General features: G+C 42.3%; 1 protein-coding gene across 1 annotated transcript; it reads right to left on the bottom strand.

The window, feature by feature from the left end:
* On the bottom strand, positions 1-27770 carry ACE2 (angiotensin converting enzyme 2). The gene is made up of 18 exons (XM_068919560.1): positions 27431-27770; positions 24115-24273; positions 21976-22069; positions 21222-21365; positions 19854-19966; positions 18988-19096; positions 18149-18246; positions 16448-16617; positions 15146-15372; positions 13073-13217; positions 11397-11495; positions 10605-10727; positions 10052-10224; positions 9007-9065; positions 3947-4047; positions 2841-2957; positions 1502-1696; positions 1-853 (listed from the first exon to the last, which is right to left on the bottom strand). The coding sequence occupies exons 1-18, from the start codon at positions 27611-27613 to the stop codon at positions 736-738; spliced, it is 2427 nt and encodes an 808-aa protein (XP_068775661.1). The 5' UTR covers positions 27614-27770; the 3' UTR covers positions 1-735.

Genomic DNA, 27770 nt, shown 5'->3' with positions numbered 1-27770 from the left:
TTTAGTATTAAGGAAGTTTATTTCATTTTTAGATTACAATATAACACAGAGGTGTTTTTTGTTGTTGTTTTGGGGTTTTTTTTGGAGGGGGAATGTGCTATTTGGTCTCTACAAACTTATCAAGCAACCAGTTGGAAAAATAACTTATATTATGCATTTCTAACAAAGTTCAAGTGCTTATTTGTCTTCATTCAGGACCCATTTTGAATTGATTCAGATTCTCTGAAAGTGCAAAAATTGCAGTTACTTCATATGAACGTGATTTCTTCACCACAAAGGTTCTTCTGGTGGTCAGTTTTTTTTCTGTTAGATACAGTTTTAAGCTCTCCGTCCAGAAAGATCAAGACGTTCCTCATGGGCATCAGGAGTATGTGAGTTATGGCTGCCTTGATCTTAAAATAACTTTATACTTCCAAGATTTTGTTCCTCATTACAGAGGAAAAAGAAATTGGATACAGCAGGTTTAGGAAGAGCAGCACAAGCAGTATGTGTTATGATATGCATAATTCATAGAAAAGCCACAGGGCATGCATATCTTGCATTTTTGTACATAATCTAGTTAACACATACACAGCAAATGACACCAAGCTGCTGTTGCCTGTGAATGAGTAGTTTTATAGCATGCCAGAACCCATCATGTTTGATAACATCTATTATTGTTTTGGTCCTTGCTAGACACCACTGTTAAAAGTGAAATGAAAAAAATTAAAAATCCTTAGTTCACGTGCATGTCTTCTAAAACGCTGTCTGCATCTCTTCAGACGGTTCGAAACCGAAGTTATTTTCTCCCTCTTCATGATAAGGGTTCACTGAGAAGTTTGATCCTGCTTTGCTTGCTTTTTCTCTCTCCCTCCTGTAATGAAAATTCTTTTTATATTAGAAGCTCCTGTTCTGATCAAGTTCTTCTGTATCCTAAAAAGAAGCTATTGTAAATAATACTCTTCTTAACTGGGAACAGTTATACCAAAATGAATTGTGTTAGTTTTAAGGGAAACTTTAGCAAACCCATTAACTGCGAGATGTAGAAAATCAGCCCAACTACATTGGTGTCAGTGCAATAATAATGAAGGAAAACAACATTCCTGGACAACCTCTACCACGATAATTGAAGACGTCAGGTGCTGATGAATGTGGGCAACTTCTGCTATCGGAGAGGGTACAGCGCTCCAAGCAGTGCTCCATCAACCTTGCTGCAGTGCTGGCAGAAGCCTGCCCATGCTACACCTCCCTGCAGTCACAGATTTCAGCTGCCTTGTTTAAACTGCTGATGAAGGGGAAATCGCACTAAGATGCTGAAGCTGGGTTGCACTGGAGTGGCTGAAAGGCATGGAGCTGTACCTTGAGCCATCACTGTCAATGGGGGTGGGGGGACAGGGAATAATAAGCAGTAATTCCTTAACTTGCTTCAGTTAGATTTGGCCGCCTAGCTGTATGCACTTTAATGATTCAATCATCTGGACTCTTCGAGGCTCATGATCACAGTATCAGAAATATTACTCACTTTCTTTGATTTCTCTGTCCAGTGATGATCAAGATAACAAGTCCAATGACAACCATGCTAATGATCACCCCAAATGCAATTAACCAGACAGTGACTGGTGGTTCATAAGGTGCGGCCAGGGTTGGAAATATGCCCACAAACTCCAGCGTGTTATCATCCAGTTTGAAAGCCTCACTGATCCGTTCCCGAGACATTCTGCCATCAAGAGCAAATTCAAAGCATTACATATTTTTACTGGAAAGAAATAAAGAGTTTTCAGGTGTTTTATAACTCTCCAGTATGCCAAGCTGCTTCCCCTGTATGACCCAACTAAAAAGGCTGTTCAGCAGATGGTGCTAAACCTATATCCTTCCTGTCCTGGGATGGTGGTGACAGGTACTGTAACCAAAACCCGTATCCTTCTGCAGCTGAAGTGACATGTCCGAGTACTGCACAAGCTCTTATACCCAGTCTGAACAGCTTATCCAAATGATGCAAGCAGCCTTCTGATCTCACTGCCTGCATTTTGCTCCTCATGCTCTTCACCCATAAGTTTCTTGGATATATGAAGGAAAACTATATCTTTGACTTCTTCTTACCTGTTTCCCTCTTACAGTCTCCCACAATCTTCATCCTTATCTTTTTCACTTCCTTGAAAACACTTTTTCTGGAGTCTTTTCTGTGTCTTATTTTTCCCTGAATTTTTGCTTTTGCTATTGAGTTTGAAATGGACAATGACTTTCACAGTCATATTCTCCATTGGCTCACCAATTTCTCCAGTGACTTTTTCAACTCCATCTCATGTTGGTGCTACCTTTAGATTCATGCCCTCTTTTCCCACTCTGCATTGTCCGTGACCGTTTGCAGATTTACAGTTTTACCAATCATTTCTACAGTAATAACTTAGAGTGGTGTCACACTGGGCTATAAAAGAGCTCTTCGTTGACCCATAACTGGGAACTGGCTAATTCTCTGACCTCTTCCTTTCTCTATAATCAGACATATCTGGCTTTCTTTCTAATATATCATTCTGGATAGCAATATTTCTTGCACTGAATTTTCACTAATGAGGTGAAGAAAAATTTACAGACACATGCACACTCATGCACATACCCATACAATTACTGTCCCTTGTATTTCAGGATATAAGATAGTTTCTGTTTAATTTTGATCAATGATATTTCCTGGCAAAGTACGATGCAATTAGGTGTGTTACGACAGCTTTACAAGCCCCCTGAAGCATTTTACATTGGCTCAGTCAGAGCTCACTTTCTTATCACTTCTTCTGCTTCAGCTAACTTGAACACAGCTTTTCCTTCCATCCTTTCATGTTTTTTTTTCCCATAAAGCAAAATCTCACCTGATGGCACTCTCTACATCAGCTCTGGGAACAACATCACTGATGTTACCTGGCATGCTGACAGTAAAGTAGAAGGAGATCCTTCGTGTCTCGTCCCCAACATGGATGTCTGCAATCCTGAGTGAGAAACAGAAGAGAAAAGTTTCTTGATTGTCAAGATGCCATTATGTCTAAATTAGGCAAGTGAACAGTTATGTTTGACAAGTGGTGCTGGAGGTAAACCTTGTACTGAGTGGATGCTTTTTTGTGAACTCAGTTCAGAAATAAGATCTATCTTCCTGTCAGAATTTCTTTCTTGTATGTGCTGATTAGTAATTTTAAACAGAGAGCACCTACCCCATGTCTAAGACAATCCTCGGCAAAATTTTCCAAGGCACATAATCCGTGACAGGACAGAAGAATTGCCCTCTGAGCGTTTGGAGCAGGGCTCATGTCTGAGGTGATGTATGAAACACCTAGCGAAAAAGATTCCTTCTTCTTTGTATTCTGCTGGGAATAGGTCCTAGCCATTACATGACTGATGCTCTTTTTAAAGCAGTATCACATAGTTTAAGAAGATAGCTTCTGAAAATTGTCCAAGAGACCTAATAAAAATGGTATTTTTCAAACCAAAAGCAATTTTGTTTGATAGATGTTATGTTTGTAAGTAAACCTAGATAAGATTCGTTGGCCTGCATGGAATTTTAGGGTGTGATGATCAACTAGTTTATCTTTCCACGGCCTAAAACCTCTTAGATATTCAGTATCATACACGTACATTGTTAAACTTTTTTATTTCTAATTGACACATCTTCCCCGGTATTCCCACGTAGATATCAGGCAGAAAGTCTCAGGGCTCAATTTCACCACTGATAGGTAGAAGGAGACAAAGCCTTCTGGATCTGCTGGAGTTGCTTAACTTAAGAACAGCTATTCCTAAACCTCGGACTTGTCAACAAAGTCAACAAAAATACGAAACAAAGCTGACACCTTACCTTTTGCAACCAGCCAATGTTTGTTTGTTTTCACCATCCCTGCTACATTTAACAGAAGGCAGACTTAATTCCACCAGCTCCTACCGCTAGTGAACCAGAAACAATCTAGACATAGTTAAGCAAGCAACTCACTGGAAGTCTACTTCTTTGTGCTTCACCTCTGAGAAATATTTTCTCATAGCATAGGCAATGGATGACTTGAACAAGAAGAGCTCGCTTGTATCCCAGTCATACTGCAAAAACAGCACAAGAGATCTCCATCAGAGATGATAATTATATGGCAAATTAGCTGACACTAAGAAATCATTCTTAAAAGAAACAGTAATTCTAATGCTTGTCATGTGCTTCAGTATTATTTATTTGTCCTCTGACAGCGCTTCAGGAACCTCCTCAACGGTTTTACATCCATTAGTCTGGGAGCTCTGCAGAAGGAAAACCAAGCAGCCGCTCCTGGTATCAGACAGTGCATTTTGTGTCCGTCTGCACTGTCTGGTAGCTTTAGGTGGGGCTCCTGAAGGTGCTCAGTCCTAGCCCATCTCCCTGCCTGGCATGCAGCAGAGGCAGCAGAAGCAACACATGCCTTGTCACACTCGCTGCAACTCATAGCCTGAGCTTTAAAGAGAGGATGATAAAGTGTCCATCATGATAACAGCACCCGTACTTAGAAATTCAGCAGTAATGTGAACTCATAGCTCAAGCTGTGAGCCAGGACAGCCACTGGGCCGGCATGCAGCTGCCTCCACCACTGCCGCTGCAAAGCCAGTGACCTCTAGCTGCCAGCCAGGGCAGAAAGTCCTGAGATGAAGATGAGAAGACCTTTAAAGCTAGCAGAGGTCTGTCTTGGCACCCACTTCTGCCCCGGGGGATGCCTGGGTGGGAGGTTGCCCACCTGCCCCAAGGAGCAGCCACCTCTGCGGGGGCAAAAAGGATGAAGCTGCTGCTGCTGGAGGTACCCAAAAGCAGCCCCAGCGGCCAGATCCAGCTCCTGGGGCTACAGAGGCTGCAGCACCCACAGACATTTCCACTTATCCAAGGCTCTGACTTTTGTGGTTTTCATCAGAGCAAGCTTGTTGTTAGCTTGGCTGGCAGCTACAGAGAATCACATAAATGGCATTAGGAGTAGTTATCCCACTTCAGTACAAGAGCTTGTATAGTTTGAAAAGGTCCGCTTTGTTTAAAAAATGGAAGGCTGATTCCCAGGTCTAATCATCATTCTTTGGGGATTCCTACTCAGGTAGTATTCTTACTAATTATTGTACCTTGAGTTTGAAGTCTAAAGATTTTGTTATTTAGATATTGTTAAAAATTACACAATTTTATTTGTAGACCTGTCCTTTGTAGGAGGAGAAACTTCCTGGGGGGGATTGGTTTTGTACAAGAAGAGGTACTCATTCATTTGCTTGAGGAGCTGGGATTTTTGTTTGGTTTTTGTTTTGTTTTGTTTTTTGGATAAGAGCTCCTTGTATGAGTATTTCTGCTGTAGGCATGTGTTTGTTGTTTTGAGCTGGATTGGCCATATAAAAAAATGAACTGTATGTGTGCAGGTTCATAGTGGCCTGCCTTACGAGTCCAAAATTATCTACAGTGGAACATAAAAATCAAAAATACCTTCTCTGGGGTGGGTACAGAAAGCTGTACAAGGAGCAAAAACCACCGCAGGAGCTGATAATGCACCCTAGTTCACCGTGCAACATCGTGTGTGCATGAAGGGAAAATTCCTTTCTGAACTCTGTAGTAGTTTTTTTTATCCCCTGAGGGCCTAGATTTGATTGCATTTATGATTCTTTAACAGGAATGCCTGTAAACGCTATTGTTGGTAATAGTTTTACACGGTTCCTGACTTTCTCAGGTACCATTCTGTCAGGTGTGGTAGAAGACAACTCTGTTGTAATTGCTGTTATAAAATCCAGCTACATTTTTCAGCTCTGTCCTCCTAGTGAGACTGGTGTGAAATGGAGACACAGAAATACACAGGAGGACAGAGCAAAACGAGGCCACCTTTGCCTGTCCATGTTAGGTCAGGCCCCCAGAGAGCGGGCGGGTGACGCAGAGCCTCTCCTAGCCGACAGCCCCCCACCCTGGTCCCAACAGTGTGCGGGAGCCAGAGGCTGTGCCAGGTCTGGCTTTTCCCATTAGCAAAGGTTAAAGCTGTAGGTCAGCTTTGCCCTGGCAAATGCACTGAGCTTTATTTTGCTTAACAGGTGTCAGAGAAAGCCCTGTGCTGAAGCACTTTTGGCTGCTACCACTATTTTCTCCAGCAGCTGGCGGTGTTCACCATCAAAGCCTATTATGCTATTGTGGGGTTTTTCCAATTTTTCATTTATTCCCAATGCCTTTAGGCTCTGGAGGGCTTAACTTTTTTTACCAGCCGCTAATTCAGTTTGATTCTTCAACTGCTGCTTTCTGTACTTAGCAGCTCCAGTAGCTTTTTAATCACTTATTTGTTTGCGTAGCATATATTTTGTCTTTTTAAGTGTAATTCATTTTAATTGCCAGCATGCCTTTCAAGTGCCTTTATAAATAGCATTACTGGATATAAAAGAAGTGTGAATGGGAAGTACCTGGCTGGCTTCCGATCTGTATGTGAGTAATGACTACCCACGCTCTTTCCCTAGGCATCTCCAAAACCTACTTGGTACTGGTTGTTACAGAGGTCGCTGTGCTTTCAGAGTAAAAATGAACTTTGCCAAGTGGCTGTACAGTGGCGTGCTCCCTCCAAGATCCCATGTGTAACTTGAAAGACGGTGCAAGTCTGGCCTCTAATTCTAAAAAGATTTTCCATTTTAAAATACATCCAAATGCCTGAAGTTTGACTGCTCTCCATTCCCAAACACCACCTCGTGTGCCACAATGTGATCATATATATGAGGTTGACCCAGTGGGGATTTTGTGAATTAACGTCTGCAAAGGGTTCCCATTTTCAAATGATGCTGAAGGGATTTCCCTTCCTGCAACCCTTTATTTTAAACCAGGCAGACACTGAGGGATTCACTGGGGGTCTTTAACAGCTCCCCTTGGGAGGGCACTTTCACAAAGACCCAGGTGGAGCAAAGCTGCGGGTGTTTCAGCCTCATCAGCTGGTGATCATATGCCTGCATACAGCCAGAAATAAAGCCGCAGCTTTAATCTCGTCAGCGTGAGGGCTACTAGCAGAGTCATTGCGGCAGAACATGCTCCAGCACAGCTGGCACAAGCCCATCCATGAGTCCTGGTGCTTAATTTGCCAGAACTTTATGCTGTTGAAAGTACCCTGCTGCTAATATTCGAGGCATGCAGCTGAGAGCTGGCTCCAGCCTGCCTGCGTGAGCTGCAGCAGCCCCTTCGAATGAAGCTCTCTCTCTGCATAAGAGGGGTGATTTTCCCTTTCCAGTCTAACCAATGCTGAAGAGTAGATATAAGAAAAGATTTGCTGGTGTACTCAAAATGCTTTCTGCTGTTCTACCCATGCAAAACAGCTCTAAATACCTCTTAAACAAACAGTTACACTGGATTCCCTGCTTTTGTGCACTGTGAGCAGATAAGGCAACCAAAACCTACTGCTCTGTGTACCCAAGCTGAGAGTCCTGCCTGAGGTTTTCCCTGGCTTTTCTCTATGCCAATTCATGCATGTGCCATTATGCGCTGCTGGCATACCAGCGATTCAGAATCACATCCCTGAGAGCTCAGCTTAAGAGAAATTTGTGGTGAGGGAGAAAGCCACTGAACGGAAAAGGTTTCCTGCAATTTGGAGACATGGATTGGTTTTGAGAGGAAAATGCCTGTCTTCCTCTTCAGAGTTTAGGAACCTATTGCCCATATAATAATTCAAATTAAATAACCTGTATGGAATTGTTTTACAGCTGCTCAATTGCACAACAAAAGACTATGATGGCAAAAGGCACTCATAAAAATAGTATTAAGCTAAACGTTAACCATAATGACTAATAAATGTGTTGTAATATGGAACCTTTCTCTGCTGTTGATATCAGTTTTGAATCGTATCTAACGCGACTCAGCGGTCTAGGAAGCAATAAAGCTCCACTAGGGCTTGCACGGGAGAGAGTGATAGAATTGAGAGTATCAATTCATATGAAAAATATGCCCACAGTACTGTGTCCTTGCTAGTCCAGTAAGCTTCTATACACAGATCTAAATGACCGGCCCGATGACAAACTAATTCTTGGAAAGTTGCTGATGTTCTGCAAGGTGAAAACAACTGTTAGCAGGAATAAAGTGTCTGTTCTTAAGCCTGCTGTGTTGCTTCTGTGAGATTAGCATAAAGAGACACAGCTAGAATAAGGAGCAAATTTTTAACCAAGTGTCTGGGTTAAACAGATGGACTAAGTTAATGCTCTGCTTAAAATCTTAAAAGCCATCTTTTGCCTTGATGAGTTTTGTGGGTAGCTGTAATATATTTTATTGGGCCAGCTGGTATAATTGGGGAAAGTAGATAAGCTCTTGGGAATGAAAGCCCATCTCCTCATCTGAAACTGAAGCAGCACAGCATTTACTACACTGCCCTCCACAACCTGAACAATGAAGATATCCCTACATAAGGCTTGGATTGCAAGGAGAGAGCAGAATTTATCAGGGCCAGGAAAGATTACAGCAAATAAGCAAACAAATTGCTACAAAGGAATACTGACAGAAGTGTTTCAATGTGAAACCAAGAGCATGTGAGAATATGGGGTGGGATTCAACTCCTCTGTTTTAACCTTACATTTATATGTGAAGCATCTGCTCTGAGAATGAGTCCTGAAGGCAGCCAGCATACCCATGGTGATAGATATTGGGAAAAGTGTATGGGTAGAGGCATCATCTTTTATTTAGACATATCAGTATAAGAGGGCAAAATATAGTACTTTTCAGGTACACAGCCCCACCCCCATCTCCCAAGCCAACCTTCTAGGCTTGTCCAGTAGCAGATGAAAAGTGATTGGCACCTCTGCAGAATAACTCAGCTCATCTATTTAAGCCATCTTTCTCAAAATGGATCAGATCAGCCCCTGGAGAGGTCCATCCACTGATTTTAGAGAGAATCTTGACCACAAACTTAGATGAGACATCTTTTACACGGTAGTTCTTCATCTTAGCTGGTGCCACTCCTCAGACACAAAATACAGCTATACCTTGCCTTACTGTCCAAGAGCCATTAATGCAACATCTCTATTGCGTGAGCAATGCACAGAGCGCCACAGTGCAAATGTACTCACCGCCTGGTCCCCCAGCGCTGCTTTCAGGCTGATACGTACTTTGATGGCGTTGTCATAATCTGATTTAAAGAAAAGCAAGGGCTGTGTCAGAACTGCAGCGACAAAGTTAGTCCCTGGTAATGCTAGGGTGGCCAGAGTTTCTTCACCTGCTTTCCCTGGGCTGGTGGGGTGAGATTTATTGTGTTTCACTTCAGCCATCTCTACTGTAAACACCTACATCTGAGCCATCAGGCACCCAAGTCTCACTTTGGAGTTGATAGAAAGAAAGAGCACATCTAGATTCCAGTCCTCTGGAAATGCTTCTTTCCTTCCATGGTGAATAAACAGCTCAGATGTAGATGCTGATATCTGGCCAGGTGAAACCCACCATTAGATTTAGGCACAGCAACACAGGACTTGCTACACTTTCCAGCACTAACAGTGACTACGGGTATACAGCTTGGGTGGTTCAACACTCCCTGTCATCATAATAAGATCAAAAAATGCATTTTTTCCACGGCCTCCTCCTTTTCGTCCCCTTGAGCTCCCTTCTTTGAATAGCAAATGAGAACAAATGAAATAGTACTAATTTTTTGATATTGGTTTGTTCCTGCTCCCCCCAGCTCTGGCGGATCCTCTGGTTCTCAGGCGTTGTGGCACCTACCTAAAGCCCGTGTCTCCAGAACAGGCGCACCAGTCTCAGGAAAGTGTCACGCTGACATAGCTAAAGCGATTAGTGCCTTACAAGTCCAAGCCTCCAATCTTTCTTCCTTCTGCATATCTATCCCACATTTTTAGTGCTACCACTATAAAAAAAAAAAAAACTTAATTTCTGAAAATTGAGTGAGGCTGTGACAAATCGCATGCATGTTGACTTCTCCAGCTTTGGCCATGAGAAAGCCAGGCCTACTTCCTAGGAGTAAAACTTACTGCCGAGTGTACATTTCCCTTACCCCTGTTTTCCTGCAAAGAAGAGCCTTTAATAGCTACAAGAGAAGGGGACTTTGCTAGTCGTGAGTTGTGAGGACTAACAGGCATTTTTGATTCACCTACAAACAGTACATACATGGAGTCCAGGCTGTATTCCAACCAATAGCTCTGCCAGAATTGTTTTTTTGCAGCCAGTTAAATAAAGGCTCGAAGTAGTGGAGCAAGGGCGTTGCATTCATATACTTTTCTCCTGTTATGCTTTCTAGTGCTTGAGTCCAGGGCTTGGATCTGCCTAATTCAAGCATTTGTCTGTGTATGGAAGGGGAGATAATTTACATTATTTTCAAGTTCCACCTAGTTAATAGCAAAATAATTTGCAATCAAATCAAAAGACTTTTTTTTTTGCTTCTGAATTCCCTCCTTCATCCCATCATTCTTATTAAAAAAATAAATTATTTTCTCATTAACAAGAGATTAAACCTTTAAGGGTTAAATCCTCAGATGATATCTATTTAGTCATCTTGTCAAAAAAAAAAAGAGAAAATACACGCTTTCAAGTAAAAAAAAAAAAAAAGGGTTTCTAGACAAGTTCACTCTTGGTGTAACTTCATTGACTCCAGTAGCTTTCAAGGACAAATAAGGCTTTGTTATACCCTGATTTATTATATACAAGAAATCTGCTTTGTTACCTCAAATTCTGACCAGCTGCTGTGGAATTGGTAATGTCACATGTGTGAAGAGGGCCAGTATGCTTAGCTGCCTTGCAAAGTGCTTCCTGAAACTGGAACTGATAAATGGTCCGGGTGTAATATCTAAAGGAGAGGCAAGAAGAAGGAAATCATATGTTTTATTAATTGTCTGGCAGGGAAACTCCCAAGCCCTTGACCTTTGGAAAGCTCTGCTATGTCATTTAGCATTCCTCCTTGGGAAACTGCACATCAGAGAGTGAGACCAGCTGCTATTTACAGGCTGCACTAACTTAGATTTAACAAAATGCCAGGCTCAAATGCTGCAGAAGAGCCAAAAATCTGCTTACTGCCATGTAAATCAGGAGTGAATGAGGTTGTTATGGCCCAGCTCTCCATGCCAGTGGAGCCCACTAGGACAAAGTGGCTGGGACGCAGAGGAACCTCCAGGAACAATTTCTTTAGGGCTGCATGTGTGCGGCCCACGTGACAGTGGTACAGTGCATGTTATCTCCACTTAAGGTAGGAACCTCATACAAGTAACAGATATGCTCTCACCAGTTCAATGACAGTAGAAAATTTCTTTACTCAACAAGCAGCTTAGCAGCCTCCTAGCTGCTCAGGGATTGCTATAGAGGAGCCCCTGATGTCTATACAAAAACTTCCTCTGAAATCAATGGCCTTCAGTCAGGACTTTAAACAAAATAAGATTGCACCCTAAGACTCTCCAGTAGGTGTTTCTTCTATACCCAAAAGCATAAGCCATGATTAAACATTGAGCAAGGACGATGCTACCTTATGAAGGAGTAATCGTTGGCCACGTGAAACAGTGCTGCAGGGTCACAATAGGTTTCATCATGAGGGACTGGTTCGACCACACCAACTATTTCTCTCCTGGTGATGGAGGAGGGAAAAAACACAGGATTTTCATTAATAGTTCATGAAAAAAGAAATCATCTGACTCTACTCTTCCTCTATAAAGTCTGATGTGTATGGGCACCTCTTCCATTTCCAACTGAAAAAAAAAAAATTTACAGCTTTCAGTAACCGTACATGAGTACTGATCCATGGCTGGAGATCACAGAGAAGAAGTTGTGCTGAAACCGATGATAGCACAAAGAAAGGATTTGTGTTCTAACAAGGTGTGCAGGGAGCAGCTGTGGTATGAAATGTCTTATAGGACATGAGTTTCACACACATGCCTTGGGCGACCCTGAGGTCAGAGACTAACATCAGTGTTTGTGTGCTGAGTACCTGTAGGCAGGGATTACATGAACCAAAAGGTGTGTGATCTGCTGTGCTACTGAGCTGGGGGTTTCATTTTTTTTTTCGTCTGCCTAGAGCTTGTCTCCGGAACAGTGCTATAAAAATAAACACATACCCCAATTTCTGAGAGTGGTAAAAAGTTTATATGGAAAATTTTTGTCCATAAACCTGTATGACAACATCTTAGTCCAGCAGAGAGCTTTGCAATGCCACTACAACAGATAAAGTAAGCTTCCCTGAAGAGCTTGTCATTATCTGTTTCTGACGTCTCTGCTACTTTTCAGTAAATGAAAGCTGACTGATTTTTACAGTGGGTCAGGCCACTTGTTTATATCAGGTTTTCTTATAGATTTTGTTTGCTCATGGAGGATCCATTTTCACTGTGGGGCTTGTTTGGTTTCTTTGTGGTTTTTTTGTTTCCATGTTAAGCACCCCAGGGAATGGCAGACTTCCATGTAAAGCTTTTTTAACACTGAACTCCAGGGAGCTGAAAATAGATTACCTGGTGGGGATCATCTGAAAAGGCACCTCTGGATGTTACTTGGCAAGGGAACTGTATTTTCTTAAATAAGAAAGATGGTAGCTAGAAAAGACCAGAAGCAGAAAAAAGCCTGGCCTGTAGGAATATCAATGTAAAGGAGAGGAAAGAAGCAGTTTGGATTCTTACAGACAACTTACATCCAAAAACACTCTAAAATGGTGAGGAAAAACTGCAGTGGAGAAGCATGCACAGCTATTCATTGGCTTTAAAATTGTACATTCATTAAGCTGGCAAGTATGATGCACTTCACTTTCCACCTGTCCTTTAACAGGTGAAGAGCAAACCAGACCTTATGCCAGATGGCACTTAGGGCAAGGCTATATTTAAGCTACTAAGATGTCTTGAGGCATGAGTCAGAGAGAGTGGAAGTGTTGATCCTCAGACCTGGAACCTCTTATGCAAAGACTAGAGGGTGTCTTCATCGGAGAAGCTGAAATTCAAAATGAGGACTGAAGTCTGCTGAGCAGCACGGTAAATTATCCGAGGCCACAAATGTGGATATACTACTTGTGAGACCTTGCCTGCACTACATTGGCACTATATTGTGCTTTGTAGATACACTCTGAGATGCACTGGGGGTGCAAGCACCTCAGTATGTTGAGCAAGTAGGGAGGAAGGGTTTTCAGGGTCATCTGCAAAAATGCTCCTCGTTTCTCAGACTTACTTCATCTCCCACCACCGCTTCATCCATTCCTGCTTTGTAATATTACCATTAAATACCATCCACCTCCACTTCTCCAACATGTAGGTAAAAGGCATCGTTCCAACAATCGTTAGTGCTTGTTTGAGCAGAAAGTTGATTTCGGTTTCTGAAGACAGAAGCAGTTAAGATAACGGTTATGGTAGCAATTAGTATATGATTAGACAGCTACAGCTGCTTCCTTTTACAGCTAATGCTTACATCTAGTTTAATTGACAGTTTTTCACTAAGGGAAAAGATGGAAAGAAAAATACTAGTGAAAAACCATGACAAAATATCACTGAAGTATTGTATATAATTGTGTTATCTCTTTTTTTTCATGCAGTTCTACCTGTTAAATAATCTATCCCTTTGGCATTTAACCTTCATTTTCCTCCAATCCAGAATCTGGGAAATTTTGTACTGAAATTTTTCGTATATTACATTATAACTATGGACATACTCAGAGAAGCCAGACAAACTGCATTATAATGAGGGCTCCTGTCACCTATGTTGGCCACTCATTATCCACGTAAATGAGAGATGCAAATCTTAAGGCTTTAGTCTCATTTGAACTGCTAAATACATTCCTTGGCAGAGAGAGGTACATGTGGCTTTATGCAACAGAAAATGGGGAGTATTCAAGGCTCATCTAAGTGAACTATGAAGATTTTGCAATGAATAGTTTTATTCTGAAGGTAATGAAGAGCTAACAATTTGTTTCTAAATTATGCAGCTGCATTACAAATGAATGTCCCTCACTGTGTGATGTGATTTGGGGAAAAAAGTATTATTTTTGATAAATCACTGAGGTAGCTTTTCAAAAGCCTCTACATTTGACACTGTCTCCCATCACATCCTCCTAGGTAAGCTCAGGAAGTGTGGGCTAGACGAGTGGACAGTGAGGTGGATTGAGAACTGGCTGGATGGCCGAGCTCAGAGGGTTGTGGTCACTGGTGCAGAGCCTAGTGGGAGGCCTGTAGCTAGTGGTGTCCCCCAGGGGTCAGTCCTGGGTCCAGTCTTGTTCAATGTATTCATCAATGACCTGGAGGAAGGGACAGAGTGCCTCCCCAGCAAGTTTGCTGATCATACTAAACTGGGAAGAGTGGCTGACACACCAGAAGACTGTGCTGCCTTTCAGAGGGACCTGGACAGGCTGGAGAGATGGGCGGAGAGGAACCTCCTGAAGTTCCACAAAGGCAAGTGCAAGGTCCTGCACCTCGGGAGTAATAACCCCATCTACCAGTACAGGCTGGGGGTTGACCTGCTGGACAGCAGCTCTGCGAGAAGGACCTGGGAGTGCTGGTGGACAACAAGTCAAGCATGAGGCAGCCATGTGCCCCTGTGGCCAAAGAAGGCCAAGGGGATCCTGGGGTGCATTAGGCAGAGTGTTGCCAGCAGGTGGAGGGAGGTGATCTTCCCCCTCTCCTCAGCCCTGGGGAGGCCTCACCTGGAATACTGTGTCCAGCTGTGGGCTCCCCAGTACAGGAGAGACATGGCACTCCTGGAGAGAGTGCAGCAGAGGGCTACAAAGATGATGAGGGGACTGGAGCATCTCTCTTCTGAAGAAAGGCTGAGAGAGCTGTGGCTGTTTAGCCTGGAGAAGAGAAGACCGAGAGGGGATCTGATCAATGTATACAAATATCTGAAGGGAGGGTGTCGAGAGGATGAGGCCAGTCTCTTCTCCGTGGTGCCCAGCGACAGGACATGAGGCAACGGGCAGAAACTGAACCACAGGCAGTTCCATCTGAACCTGAGGAAAAACTTCTTCACTGTGAGGGTGACAGAGCACTGGAGCAGGTTGCCCAGGGAGGTAGTGGAGTCTCCTTCCCTGGAGAAATTCAAAATCTATCTGGATGTGATCCTGGGCAATATGCTCTAGAGGACGCTGCTTGAGCAGGGAGGTTGGACTAGATGACCTCCAGAGGTCCCTTCCAACCTAAAAGATTCTGTGATTCTGTGATTCTGTGATTCTGTGATTGCTTACTCAGCTTTATTCTAACACAAAATACAGTGAGTGTTTGTATTTGAATATATAATTTTTAGGGGTTTATTTACCTGCATCCTCTTGGAAAGTTGGCTCTAAGAGGCCAAGAGATTTCAAATGCTGAGGCGTAGCTGCAGAGAGCGACATGATTTCGCCGACAGCTTCGTGGAACCCCTCATTTGCCCCGCTTCTCAGCAGGTAAGGCAGAGGAGAGTATGCCATATAGTATTCGATGTGGCCCATCTCATGATGTGCCGTCAGGAAGTCATCCATAGTCACTTTGGTGCACATCTTGATTCTGCGCTCCAGGGCAAAGTGTTGTGTTCACAGTAAGACAGAGTCTGGCACAGCCCGGCAGCTGCCCAAACCACCCCCCCAGCATAATTGTGGAGGCAGAACAGCCTCGCAACCTTGCTAATTCCTCCCGCTCCAAGCAAAACCCGAATATCCACCTCCTACCGTGATGTATAGCTCCTTTAAGTGAAGCTTGGAGAGGAACTCAACAAAATATTAAAGCCTCCTTCAAATTTAGCTGGGAGTAAGAGAACATTGCTATTCTGAAGGCTGCGGCTGCACTCTCCATAAACGAGTGAATGTCCATTCTCTATCTTTAAAAGTAGATAGTAGTGTCAAAAAAATGTATGTTGGTGACACCTGATATTTTTCTGCATGCAGGTACCATTTAATAAAGGAAACTACTTCTTCCTTTGCAAATACAGTTTCCTTTCACCTTCCCCAAACTGCTCAGGTGTGAGGTATGATGCTGGCCACTTCCAGCTCTCAATCAAGGATTTACTGGGGGTCAGCCTCTTCCCTTGATTAACCCTCTTGCAGGGGTTGCAAGAGGGGACAGAATTTGTCCCAAGAGACTTCATTATCAGGGAACTTGCAGTCCCTCTCATTTTCCAAAGATGAAATTGATTGTTTTTTCATAAAAGTCTGGAAGTCTATCTACTACTTCTGATACATTTACTAAAGATAGCAAGTGTGCTATCATGAGATCTGTGCTATCTAAGGATCTGTAGCATTATTGCAGAATATGTAGGAGTCTGCAAATCCCACTGGTGTCAACAAGAATGTGCTTATTTTTCAAGCCCTATAACATAATCTTTCTCTAATTTATATAAATGATCTTCTTCCTCTGCCTAAATTTGAAAGTAATCCTTAGATCTTCACAGAAAAAGTCACATGGTATTGTTGGTTTACATTCCCACAAGGTATATACTGTTCTCGTCTCCCATTCTGCTCTTATTAACCAACAAAACAGAAAAAAGGGAAAAATTTTAACTTAAAAACCCAGCAATTTGCCATTGCAGACCTTTACTAAAAATATTAATATTCTAGGAAATGGTATAAGAAAGTAATTGCAGTACCTGTAGTCCTTTTTCCCCATATCCCATGCTGTAGGATGACAAACCACCTTCCTGTTGTCAGTCGGCTCTGTGAGCATGGAGTTATTCCAGAAGTCCTTGGTCATATTGTAGAGTCCAATGGAGCTGAAGAAGGCCTCAGCAGCTTTGAATATTTTCATCGCATCCCATTTCTAAAACAGATGGTGCCATCATTAGCCATTTCTTCTGTAGGAAGCCTGTTCCGACAGCTCCTTAAATCAGATTTATTCTGGCAACTGACTTAAAACAGTACAGTTGATTGCAAATTTGTCTCTCAATGACTTCAGATCAACATCTTACTTATTGAAAGTAAATGTCTGTTACTGGCAATTTTGTAAATACTACTGGGAACTGGAATGAAATTTTCCCCCACAAATAAACTAGATTTCTGCACTCAGTCAGCAGAGAGCATCTGACCCAGAATACAGAAGCATTAAATAAAAGATAACATGGTTAACAAGAAAAAGGTATTCCTATCAGTAACATGTCAGATCTGGGATCCCGTTCCTCCTTCAGCCACTGCACTCGGGGATAGCTTGTTTGAGGGAGTAGAGCTGTACTGCTAGCAAATGAGTGAGAAGAGATCTAGGCCAGAATAATAAAACCTGGTGAAGGTATCTATAAGATTTGCTTATCAGACTGGAATTGCATGTAAGGGTCCAGAGGGTTTTTAAAGGTCATTCAGCATTTTTTCATTCTAAATAGCAGGAGCTCTGCGTTTACTTGACTGATTTTTTGCATAGATTTAGTTGACATGAACCTGCCGACTGTAAGGTTAGCCCAGATGGCTAATTTGGATGAGACTCCTACGTTAGGCACATCCATGAACAAGGGTGAATCCAGGTGTCTGCCCTGAAACTCTGTAAGTAATGCTTCCCTTCCTCAGGATGATGCTCTAGTATACGCAAATTGAAGACTACAAGGGCATCAACGCTGTAGAAAAGGGGCAAGATGAATACAGACTTGTGTAAACTATTTGAGTCAAATTTAGCTATTCCTTGTCTTGCAACTATGACATTTGAAAGGAGCCCTCCCCATGAGAGGAGGGTAGGTTTTAGGTAAACAGTCACATTTTAGAAACCAAATCCCATTGATCATATTTGACTTCATAAAAGGAATAAAGTTTAGGCAAATGTACACAGTTGTCTTCACCCACATCCTAGGTATGATAAAGGTGCTGTCACGGTTGTTATCTCTACAGATCTCAAACATAGACCTTATGGTGCTATGCAGTTATCAAAAGATAACAGACAGCATTGCAGTTTCCTAGTTGTATCCAGATAAACAAGACAGGTAAAAAAACCCACTGTGATATACAAACTATTTGATTGTGGTAATGGCTGACAAAGGTCATATTTGATTCCAGCTAACCCCATAAATCCTGAAATATTTATATATGCATAATATATCTCTTAATGGATAGATGCCTCTGAGGAAAACAGACTTAGAGCTGAGATTAGCCAAAGAGGGTGGAGAAGAAAGACTGAACAGTTAAAGGAAAAAGTACAGTGGAAAATGAATGAGCAGATTTAGGGGAAGGGCAAAAATAGGTGCAGAAAAAAATTATTTCACTGCCTTAGGACAGCTATGATTTTCTAGATAGTGGTTTACTTGCGATGTAATTTTTACAGTCTAAATTTGTTATATAATGCATATAGCTAATGGTTTCATCACACGTCTTACATTTTTAACCATTGCAGAAGTTACATCAATGTTTGGTTTGGCTGGATAGGGAACAGTCAAGGCATACAGATTTGTCCAAAATCTGCCCCACATGTCACCTTCAAAAAAAGAGAGAAACATTAGATATACTTTAAATAATTGACTCTATATTGTTCAAAAGTGCCAGACAATTCTGTAAGCTCTGTAATATCATAAACAGGGATCCTTGTATGCCTAAACAGGTCTGAGTCAAATGTCTTTGAAGTGGAGAGGAGCAGCTCTGGGAAGTCATCCATGGGTCAGAGTCAGATCAAAGATTCGTTTATTCCCCAAGATAAGCTATGTTTGCATGATATAGACTGATCGCCTTTCAAAAGGTCTATTCAAAACTGATAATCTATGTTGTTACTCTGTGTCACTGAGCTACCATGCTCATATATATTACAGTAATGGCAGCTTGATATTGCATATTTTGAAAGCAGCCTTGAAATGCTGGAGCTAAGAACAGGATTTAGGAAAAAAAAAATCTATCTGAAATTCTCACTTCTGAGCAAGACAAGTGCTGTGGAAGGGAGGAAAATGTCTCAGTCCAGGTGCTGATGAACCGCAGTTTTGTGCTGGGCTTGCCACACTCCCGTGAGGATCCGTAAAGCTGCCTTCTTTGCCCACCTCTGCTGCTAAGCACCTGTGTCATCTCTGCCAAGTGCTTTCCTTCTCTGTTTCTCCTCTCACCTTTCCTTATCTGTAATCTATTTGTTAATAACTGATTAAACAGGCAGATTACTCTGTTCCTGTGTGCCTTAAAAGTACCTGTCTTTTGTATCAAGTCAAGCTTGCGTGATAAGGCTGCATTTTCCTACCGAGCAGATGAGCAGGGAGGCATCCTGTTGAGCTGATGAGTTCTGGACCATAGACCTGCTCCAGCCTGTACCTTACGTAGGCATGCAGCTGCTCGTATAAAGGTTTTATCTGGAGGGGGAGGAGGAGAAGGAAACAAATTAATTTCTTTTTCTTCTATCCCACTTCTCCCCTCTGAATAGAGAGCCTCAAAGCTGTATCGCTGACTAAATTCACCTGCCAAGTAAGCGCATCTCGAAATCTGCAACTGACCTTTGTCCTCTCTCCCAAGGGCTCAAACTCTGAGCCCCAATCCTAGCCCCAGAATTCCTGCTTCAATATGAAGGAAGGAGCATTTCTAATTTTAGACCTGGAGTATCAAGGATACCATTTACTCTATAAGAAAAATACCTTCTCATAAGCCCTACCTAGAAGGGAGAGACAAGGATCAGCAGAATACCTTCTTTCTCAGCCTTTGCCTCACCATAGCATGTGTAGGGCCAAGCTGTACTGTCCATACACAGGACTACTGTTGGGCGTCTGTAGGAAAGGACGTCTGGCTCCAAAAAGGCTGACTACAAAGATAGTTTTTTCAACAAATCTAGGGCCTTTAGGATCAAGGGGAGAAGGACATTTCCTCAGAGAGTACAGTTCTATGTGCTCTTTGCGTCTTGCTTTTCGGCTTGCCCTGGAAGCACTACTGAGGTAAAAATGTCATGAACGTCCATTGGCATCTGTAAACCCTGCATAGATTAAGACCAGATAGTTTTGAGCAGGTCTAATGTTACCTCACAACATTGACACATGAAGCCCACCTCTGTAGACATCACAAAATACAATCCTGTGGCACAGGTAAGAGCTATTTCCTGCTCTAACATGGAGCCTCTACCTGCTCAAATGTCTTCTCCACATCTTCAATCAGCTGGTCACGGCTGTATTTATACTTCTCCGGATAATCTGCCTCATAGTTTGCTCTCCAGTAATCTCCATAGTCAGAATAACCTGTAAAACAAGGACATATTACATCATGACACAGTACCTTGAAATGTCTGCACGGAAGAAGAATGTTCCATGAAGGGTCTGTTCCACTGACATGTGGATGTGGATTTCCAAGAGTAGTGGAAATTGCAGTCATACTTATCTGCTAATTAGGGTCATTCTAATTGGAGATGGAAGTCAGGGAAGCCATCACTCCCAAATGGAGTTCCTCAAGGTCTGAGGGGAGGGCAGCCTTGGCTCAGGCTGGATCATAGGGTTTCTCAGAGAAGGTATACACTGGTGGATACTAAATACAAGCCCTGTCCTTCAGGAACAAACCTTTAGGACAAGTGTAAACATCAGGACTGAGAGTCAACTTCCAGTTTCACTAAGTCCAGCTCTATTAAGCCTGGAGAAAGAATGACTCATAAGTGAGGTCTCTCCCTCACTCTTTCTTGAGGTCTCTTTTGGGGGGAAAGTCATGATGATGCCCATGCTTGCTTGAGATTTTCCACTAAGATAACTTTTTTTCCTCTATTTAATTATTTGAACTATAATTTCTCAAACTTGGTCCCTAGCTTCAGCTTAATAACTTTCAAGAAACAAGGAGTAAGCTAGTATAGCTGTAGTTTTGCCAAGACACAAATGATGTAGCTATTTTGCGCTAGGTGTTCATGCTGTATTTTAGAAGCCCACCAAAGAAAAATGGCAGCTGTATGCCACTTTTTCTTGAAAATATAATTTTCTGTAATTTGTAAGAAGATCTCTGAATAGCAGCACAAGACATTTCCCTTAGTGCAAAATCCTTTTTCACCACCCAGGCCTAGAAAAATCTGATCGTTAGGATCAGAGAAGAACGCTTGAAAATGTAACATTGCTTGTGGTCAGCACAATAAGGTAAAGGCCAGTGGAAAAGAAGAGACGCTGCCAAGAACATAGAGACCCACTCAGCAGTTGGTAAATTGAGCATACAGGCCCATAAGTCACAAGCAGTGCAGTATCTAATGAAAGGCAGTGGTACACTGTGGGATTTCGGAAAAGTGCCAACAAAGATACCTACCTTTTGTTCCAGGTTGGTGAAATAATTCTGATCTGGTCATTGGCATCTGTCTTCACTACTTTTCACTTTGCTTCTGTGCACATTGAGAGCAAAATATGTGCAAAATGCTCACCAGTGTGTACAAAATCGTGGGTTCTGAATTCCTGTCCAAAGCGTGCAAGGCTGTGGTATTTTTCTTAATCTCTGGAGGCCAGGAAAAAAAAAAAAAAAACAACTTACCATTAAGCTTCGCAGCCTCATTTTTAAGATCAACATACTCTTCATATAATGGTCTCATCATCTTGCCAACACCAGCTCTCCAGCCTTCCCAAGCCCACAGTCTTTCATGATAATCAATGCTGTCAGCCATAATAACATCCAGACCTGCCAGAACAAAAAAATAAGTACAGAGCCTAGTAAAACAGAACAGTAGACAAAGTTTTCTTTTACAGTAGACAAAAGAGCCAAAGAAGTAGTTGCATGAACTAAGGAGGAAACATCTTGTGTCTGATATGCTGAAACATCCCCTTATTTTCATTACATCCTTTTTTGACCTAAAGGTTTCCCCTTCTTCCCTTTAAGGGCCATGGGGCAGATCAAGAGTCACTTGAAATAACCTTGCTCTAGATTAGCTTCCCTTAAGTTAGTGGTGTTCTTGGGACTGGCCTCAATGCATTGTTGAGTCCGACAAGACTTTGATGACTGGGCAAAAAATTAGATTTTCATGGTGCAGAAAGACCCCAGTTAACAGATAGGTTGTCACACAAGCTGAGCAGCCCTAACATCTCCTAAATCTAGTGGTGCATCGCATCTGGAGCAGGCTCACTGAAGATCACCAAACTGAAAGATGCATTTATATAATGATTAAGCTTTAGATAGCAGGATGTGTTTATTAAAACTACAGCCTGTTCTCTCAGTCGGGAGCCACTCTTGGGCTTTCCTCTTTTTGAGCCTTCAGTATAAAGGACAGTATAGACAATTGTTAATACTGTACCTGGTTCCAGCACCAAACAGTTAAATGGATCACTAAGTTTACAGACGGTCCCAGTACTGTAGATGGTACTCATTGTATTTAGTGCCGTGCTCAGCTGCAAGTTAGATGCAAGATAGCCCATTAGAAACACATTCTGTACAAAATAGCAGTCAATTATGCTAACTCTCTGAGAGCTCGATTCACTCACAGGCTTAACATTTAAGCATATATTTAAGCTCAGTAGAGATTAAAGAAAGAATTTGCCTAAATGCATTACTGAATCAGGACCTAACTGGAAAAGACAGATAATCCCTCAGATATATGACGTACTTTACAGGTGCTTAATATCCAGTCAGGCAGAGCTCTGGATTTAATGAACACTGACTGTCACGAGAGAGCTTTCAAATATACAGCAGCAATAAAACAATAAAGTTTAGCAATACATTTTTATGAATGTGGACCCACCTAAAGTTTCCAGGTAGCCTGCGGTTTTGAATGAAGGAAAGAGGGATCCCTTTGCAGATGCTGCCAGGCTGATTGTTGCTTATGCTTTTTAACTTCACATCACCCTGACTGTATAGATCTGCTTATACGTTATTACAGAGGAGTTACTTTTCATGTCTTGGATTAGCTGAAGGCCAAATACATCTGAAATCATTCAGCTCCATCTCAGAAGCTATGATACGTAGCTTTGTATTCTATCTTTTTTCTTTTTCATTTTAACTTTTCATACCTAAAGTAACACACGCACCACTTATTTTTTCCTTTAGGACTATGTTGCTCTACATTTAAAGTTTTGAATCAGAACTATTTAGAGCTGTCAGACAGGAGGCATAGTTAATGACCAGCTACAGTTTTCTATGTCAGCATTAAAATGAGTAGGCAAACAGGGAGATTTTGTATCACTGAAAAATATTTAAATATTCCTGTGGAATACTGTCAAACGGTACAAAAAGTCACTTTTCAGGTAAGAATGAGCAATTTCAGTCCCAAAGGCCTCTTAGCTAGGAAACTGAAAGTGTCTAAATGTGGAGGATATTGACGAAAATAACTCCTCAACAGAAACAGCAAAGCCATCAGTACACCACTGTGCTCCAGAACAAATATATATTTGTATGAACCTTTGGCCTTCCCAGCCAGGTAATCTCTCCTTTTGGAAATACATCTTGTTTGCATCATACAGGAGGTCCAGCCAGTCTGCTGCATTTCTTACATGGTGGTTAACACTGCTGATCTCAGCAGAAAAATCTAAGCATCCTTCCATAATCAGGACTGTAAGATATCCTAACTGAATGCTATGTGTCAATTTGATCTCCAGTAACAAGAAACTAATTTAAACGCTCAGACATTTGGTTATAAATCCCTCTTGAATCTGCATAGCTGCTCATTCCAGCTCCACAGATGCTTGTTATCTATTTACATACGTTTTACACGTATTTGTCAATAGAAATGTCAAATCTCTTTTTGAACTTTGCTAAATACTGGGCTTCAACCGACTTCTGTGGAACTGGGTTGCCAATGTGCTCCCATTTCAGGAGTGCCAGTGCACCTGGCGCTTATTGCAGTCCTTGTTCCCCCTTCATTTGTGGGGCTGCACAGAGAGCCTGAATTGAGGGCCTATGGGCAAACTGGTGCATGCAGGGATGTCTTGTGGTGGCATCACCAGCCGGAAGAAGGTACCTAGAGACACACCCTCTTTTTCCGTCTGATAACCTGGCACATGCAGAGAAAGAAATACCTCCTCCATCTCTGCCTTTTTGTCCTACTGCATGTACTTCCACCCATCTCTTTCAGTTCATTACCCTATATCTTGACTTAGCTAAGCACTTAGCCCATGCACTCTATTCCTCTTATGACTAATCCCGCCATTTGTGCAAGGGCAACTGTTAGGCATGTATGAGCTTGAAATTCATTACATGGATTATGTGGCAAAGCTGCCTGCCTAAGTGGGAACCTAAATTCATAAGCCAGACATGACCCCCTCCAACCCCATATTGCTAAGATCACCCGGTAAAGTTATGTTCTCCGTACTGATTTTGAGATAGAGTATTATCCTGAGAAATAACAAAGATTGGTGATAACACTGTGGTCTCTCACAGGGGTATTTTGGAGTGTAGCTCAACTCGCATGGCAAAAAATGAGATACATTTAGCAACTTACCCTGGTATATTTTTCTGGTGATAGCACAGATGATCCTCTGTCCTGGAGAGATTGAATCTGCAGTCTGATGAGATCATCATTAATGTTGGCTAATGGGAAATTGCTGGCATTCCTCGAGGCTTCATCATAAAACGCAGACCACTTGGCACCTGCCTCATTCTAAAAGGGATTCACATAAAGTCTGAATTACTCATCTTTAAGTGCAGCAGACTAATGTATTCAATGGGCAAATATATTCTTTCTCTGGAGCATTTTGTCTGTGGAGTCTGCTTGCGTTTTAGCAACACTTGTACCGTGCAATGAAACACCTGGGAAACTTTTTGACTTCAGTTTATTTACATATCCTGATAACTATTTTTCTTTGGAAATAGCAAGAAAATAGGATTGTCTTCTTACCACAGGCTTGTTATAGTTGATCCAACACCACCTGTGTTCCCTGTTAGTCTAGCTCACCATGTATTCTTCCTTTAGTGCTTTCCTTGTCCCACCTTTGCTTTCCTTGGTCTAACAAAACACTATATAAGCCAGGGCTATGATCCAGATCACAGTCCCCATTTCTGCTTCAGTAGCAGTAACAGACAAAACCCATACCAATACTGAGTCCTTTGATTAGGCTAGTACCACTCTCCTCCTGAAGTTTGGTAAATAAAAGTTTTATGCAGGTATGGAAGACTCTAAGCAGGTACTTAAATTGGGCACGCAAAACCTGAATTTTCTACGTGAGATTGCTTTTACCACTGCTGCAATTACATACTGTGACACATGAAACTCAAATTTCAGTGCACAAAGTGGCATCATAAGAACAGTATTTTGAACCATCTTTGAAAGTCCCATATTTTTCCTTTCTTCTTCCTCTATGTGTTCGTACATTGTTTAGCACATCGGCACCTGTCCAAAATGACAAGAACAATGCTAATTAAACTAGGTCCTTGAGATAGTCTCAGTAATTCTGCACATGATAGAACTTTGCAAATTGTGGAGAGGGCACCTATAATGCTTGTCCCTCCCTGCTGAGACATCAGAAAACAAAAATGTCATTCCCATATTGGACCTGCATTCAGTGCCATGTGGGGAAACACCACACACACACACGCTATTTCTTAGCATCAGACTTTCAGAAAGGTTTCAGGAACAATGAAGTGGATGTAGTTTCCATTCCTCTCTTTTTGTACACGGCACCCTTGTGCAGATGCAAGGTCAATGCTTTCATCAGAGCTGCGCCAGGGTTTTCCAGCTGCAAGTGCAGCCCTATGTGTGATGAACCACTCGCCTGTTGCTGCAGGCTCTGAAGCAGAGATGCTGCTACAGAGACTAGCCCTTTGCCATCCCAACCCTCCAGACCAGCCTGTGCCTCCCTGCCCACACTGCACCTCTGTGGGAGGGCACAAGCACAGGTGTCACCCCCACGGCAGCTTTGTGGACTCTGTCCCAGCTCCTACACGGGCAGCTAGGGACAGAGCAGGCAGGACTGCCATTGCTTAGCACTGTAGGAGAGTCAGTAGGCAAGAACTTGGTATGCACCCAGAGTACAAGCATCCCTGTGCAAATATGGTTTTTGAATTATTTATCCTGTGCAGAGCAGGAGGAGGTGCGTTAGGAGCTGTGGGGCAGAAGAGGGGGCTCTTTGGTTAGAAAAGCCAAGCGAAAGATGCTAACTAGCTGTATGATTTCCCCCCCAGTTAGAAGAACTAGTTGTGGAGCTGGAGGAGGAGTTGTGGATTTTGTGACCTAATTTATAAGGAAAATGGATGGGAAGGAGCCAGAAGGGACACTATTCGTTAGCTCTGGTCTTGCAGCACAAAGGGAGGAGGGGAAGCAAAGGGTTCATTACTAGTGCTACTAAAGAGATCAAGCTAGAGAATGCATCCTTTCTGAGTACTGAACTAATTGCTTCTTATTGCTGGTATTTTCTCATGTTTTTTATTATCATCTCATTAATGCTGAAAGTGCTGTATGGGGCTTTCATTTTACGTGTTTGGAAATGTTATAGTGTAAGTACCTGGTGCCTTGGAAAGCATTCCAGATTGACAATGATTAGTCATTAGGATATCTTCCAGCAACCAGTCTCCTTGCTTTAATTAAGAAATATTATAATTAAACTATGTTTTAATTAAGCTATAAGACCACAAAGTGGGTGGCTTATGCCTTTATGCAGAGGTAGATGTAGGATATTAAGCTCAATTTTTATGCTCTGAATTGTTCTGTTTTTTAAAAAAAGACTCTAGTTAACTTTGAAATACGTGCGACTACAAAATTTGCTGTGTTTTTTATTCATTTGTAAAGGGCTTCCAGTCAACTGGGATAGGTAGATATTGGTGTTTAAAGGCAGGTTGAACTGTGTTGCAAGGTGTTCTAAGTACAAATGCTACAGCCCTTCCTATAGTTATAAATTGACTTTCAAACCAGTATACTAGACTACTGTACTACAAACTAGACTACTGACTTTTAGAAATTTGTGATCTCATTTCACTTTTCTCAATATTATTACTTCAGGTAGTCCACTAACAGCACTGACTGTGACAAAAGTAGTGCTGGGAAGGGGTTTCCACCACGGTACAGTGGATGTGGACCATTAAAAGACCATCAGAAAACATTTTAAAAAAATGCCTATGTTCAGAAAAACGTTTGCATATTCAGTGAGAAGTAAAGCAGTAAAACAACTTCAGAAACAGAGAATGAGAAAGAGTTGTCCATGGAAGAACCTGGTTAGGACCAATGAAAAAATGCCCAGTGGCTAGTTCAGTCTTACGAGAGGTCTGTGCTCAAGTGGATGTGAGATTTGAATCCAGTTTTCTCGCATCACAGATAAGTACATAACCCCAAGCTCTGGGAGAAGGCCATCATCTCTGGACTATGCTGTCTCCAAGAGGGAAGGTACCTACCTTAGAAACGTGATGCCAGGATGAGTTCACGGCAGTGGATCCCTAGTGGACATAGGTGTTTCTCTCCAACTCAGATTTCGGTTCCTGAGACAGGCCAAAAGCACAGTGCTCTCTCGTGCTTTCTTTCCGCTTGCTGAGGTGGCTCAGGGTGACGGTTTGGGGCAAGTCCATCCTCAGATGGCCGGCTGTCCTCGTGCAATGTGATGACACCCAGGCACCCGGGCACCAGCCTTAGTAGGGCTCCAGGAGGCCCAAGCACCTGGAGTTAGGCATCACTATGCTAAACTAAGCCCCTCTCCCTTTATGAAGCTAAACCATAGCTACTAATGAAGTAGGATCTGAATTTCAGCCAACTTTTGTGGAACTAAAACAAACTAGAATGTAACCACCAAATTCCTAAAATAATAGTAAAGCAGACAGGACTGAGCACTTACCATCTTCATGGCTGTCTCTTCAGTAATGTTGGTATTGTAGTTCCATGAGGCAAGGGAGCTTTCATAGCTGATATCTTCTGCTTTTACATTAAACTCAGTCAGAAACATTTGGGCTTGTTGTGTGACATCCTGTGGGGTCACGACAACGCTCAGAACACAGAGAAGCGAGATGTGGGCCAACATATTTTTATCTGGGCTGAGAACCTTCCAGCAAAGTAGATTTCTTCAGGTACTCTTCTTTATCAGGTTCTGTCTCATCAGCCTTTACGCAAGTCTTGTATGAAGAAAAGAGGCTGAATCCAATTTGCCAGGCCTTTTATAGGTTTTATTCATTGCAGGA

Source organism: Struthio camelus, chromosome 1, assembly GCF_040807025.1.
Source record: "Struthio camelus isolate bStrCam1 chromosome 1, bStrCam1.hap1, whole genome shotgun sequence".
Classification (NCBI taxonomy): Eukaryota; Metazoa; Chordata; class Aves; order Struthioniformes; family Struthionidae; genus Struthio; species Struthio camelus.
This window is presented reverse-complemented; position numbering and strand designations above follow the sequence as displayed.

What these genes read in the sequence shown, in the direction of transcription:
- ACE2 (XM_068919560.1), bottom strand. Translation starts at nt 27,613, where the DNA reads ATGTTGGCCCACATCTCGCTTCTCTGTGTTCTGAGCGTTGTCGTGACC. An exon ending in ATGGGGAAAAAGGACTACAG is followed by an intron (nt 15,373 to 16,447) that starts GTACTGCAATTA and finishes CCTGGAGCGCAG; the next exon opens with AATCAAGATGTGCACCAAAG. An exon ending in CACAAAGAAGTAGACTTCCA is followed by an intron (nt 2,958 to 3,946) that starts GTGAGTTGCTTG and finishes TTTCTCACTCAG; the next exon opens with GATTGCAGACATCCATGTTG.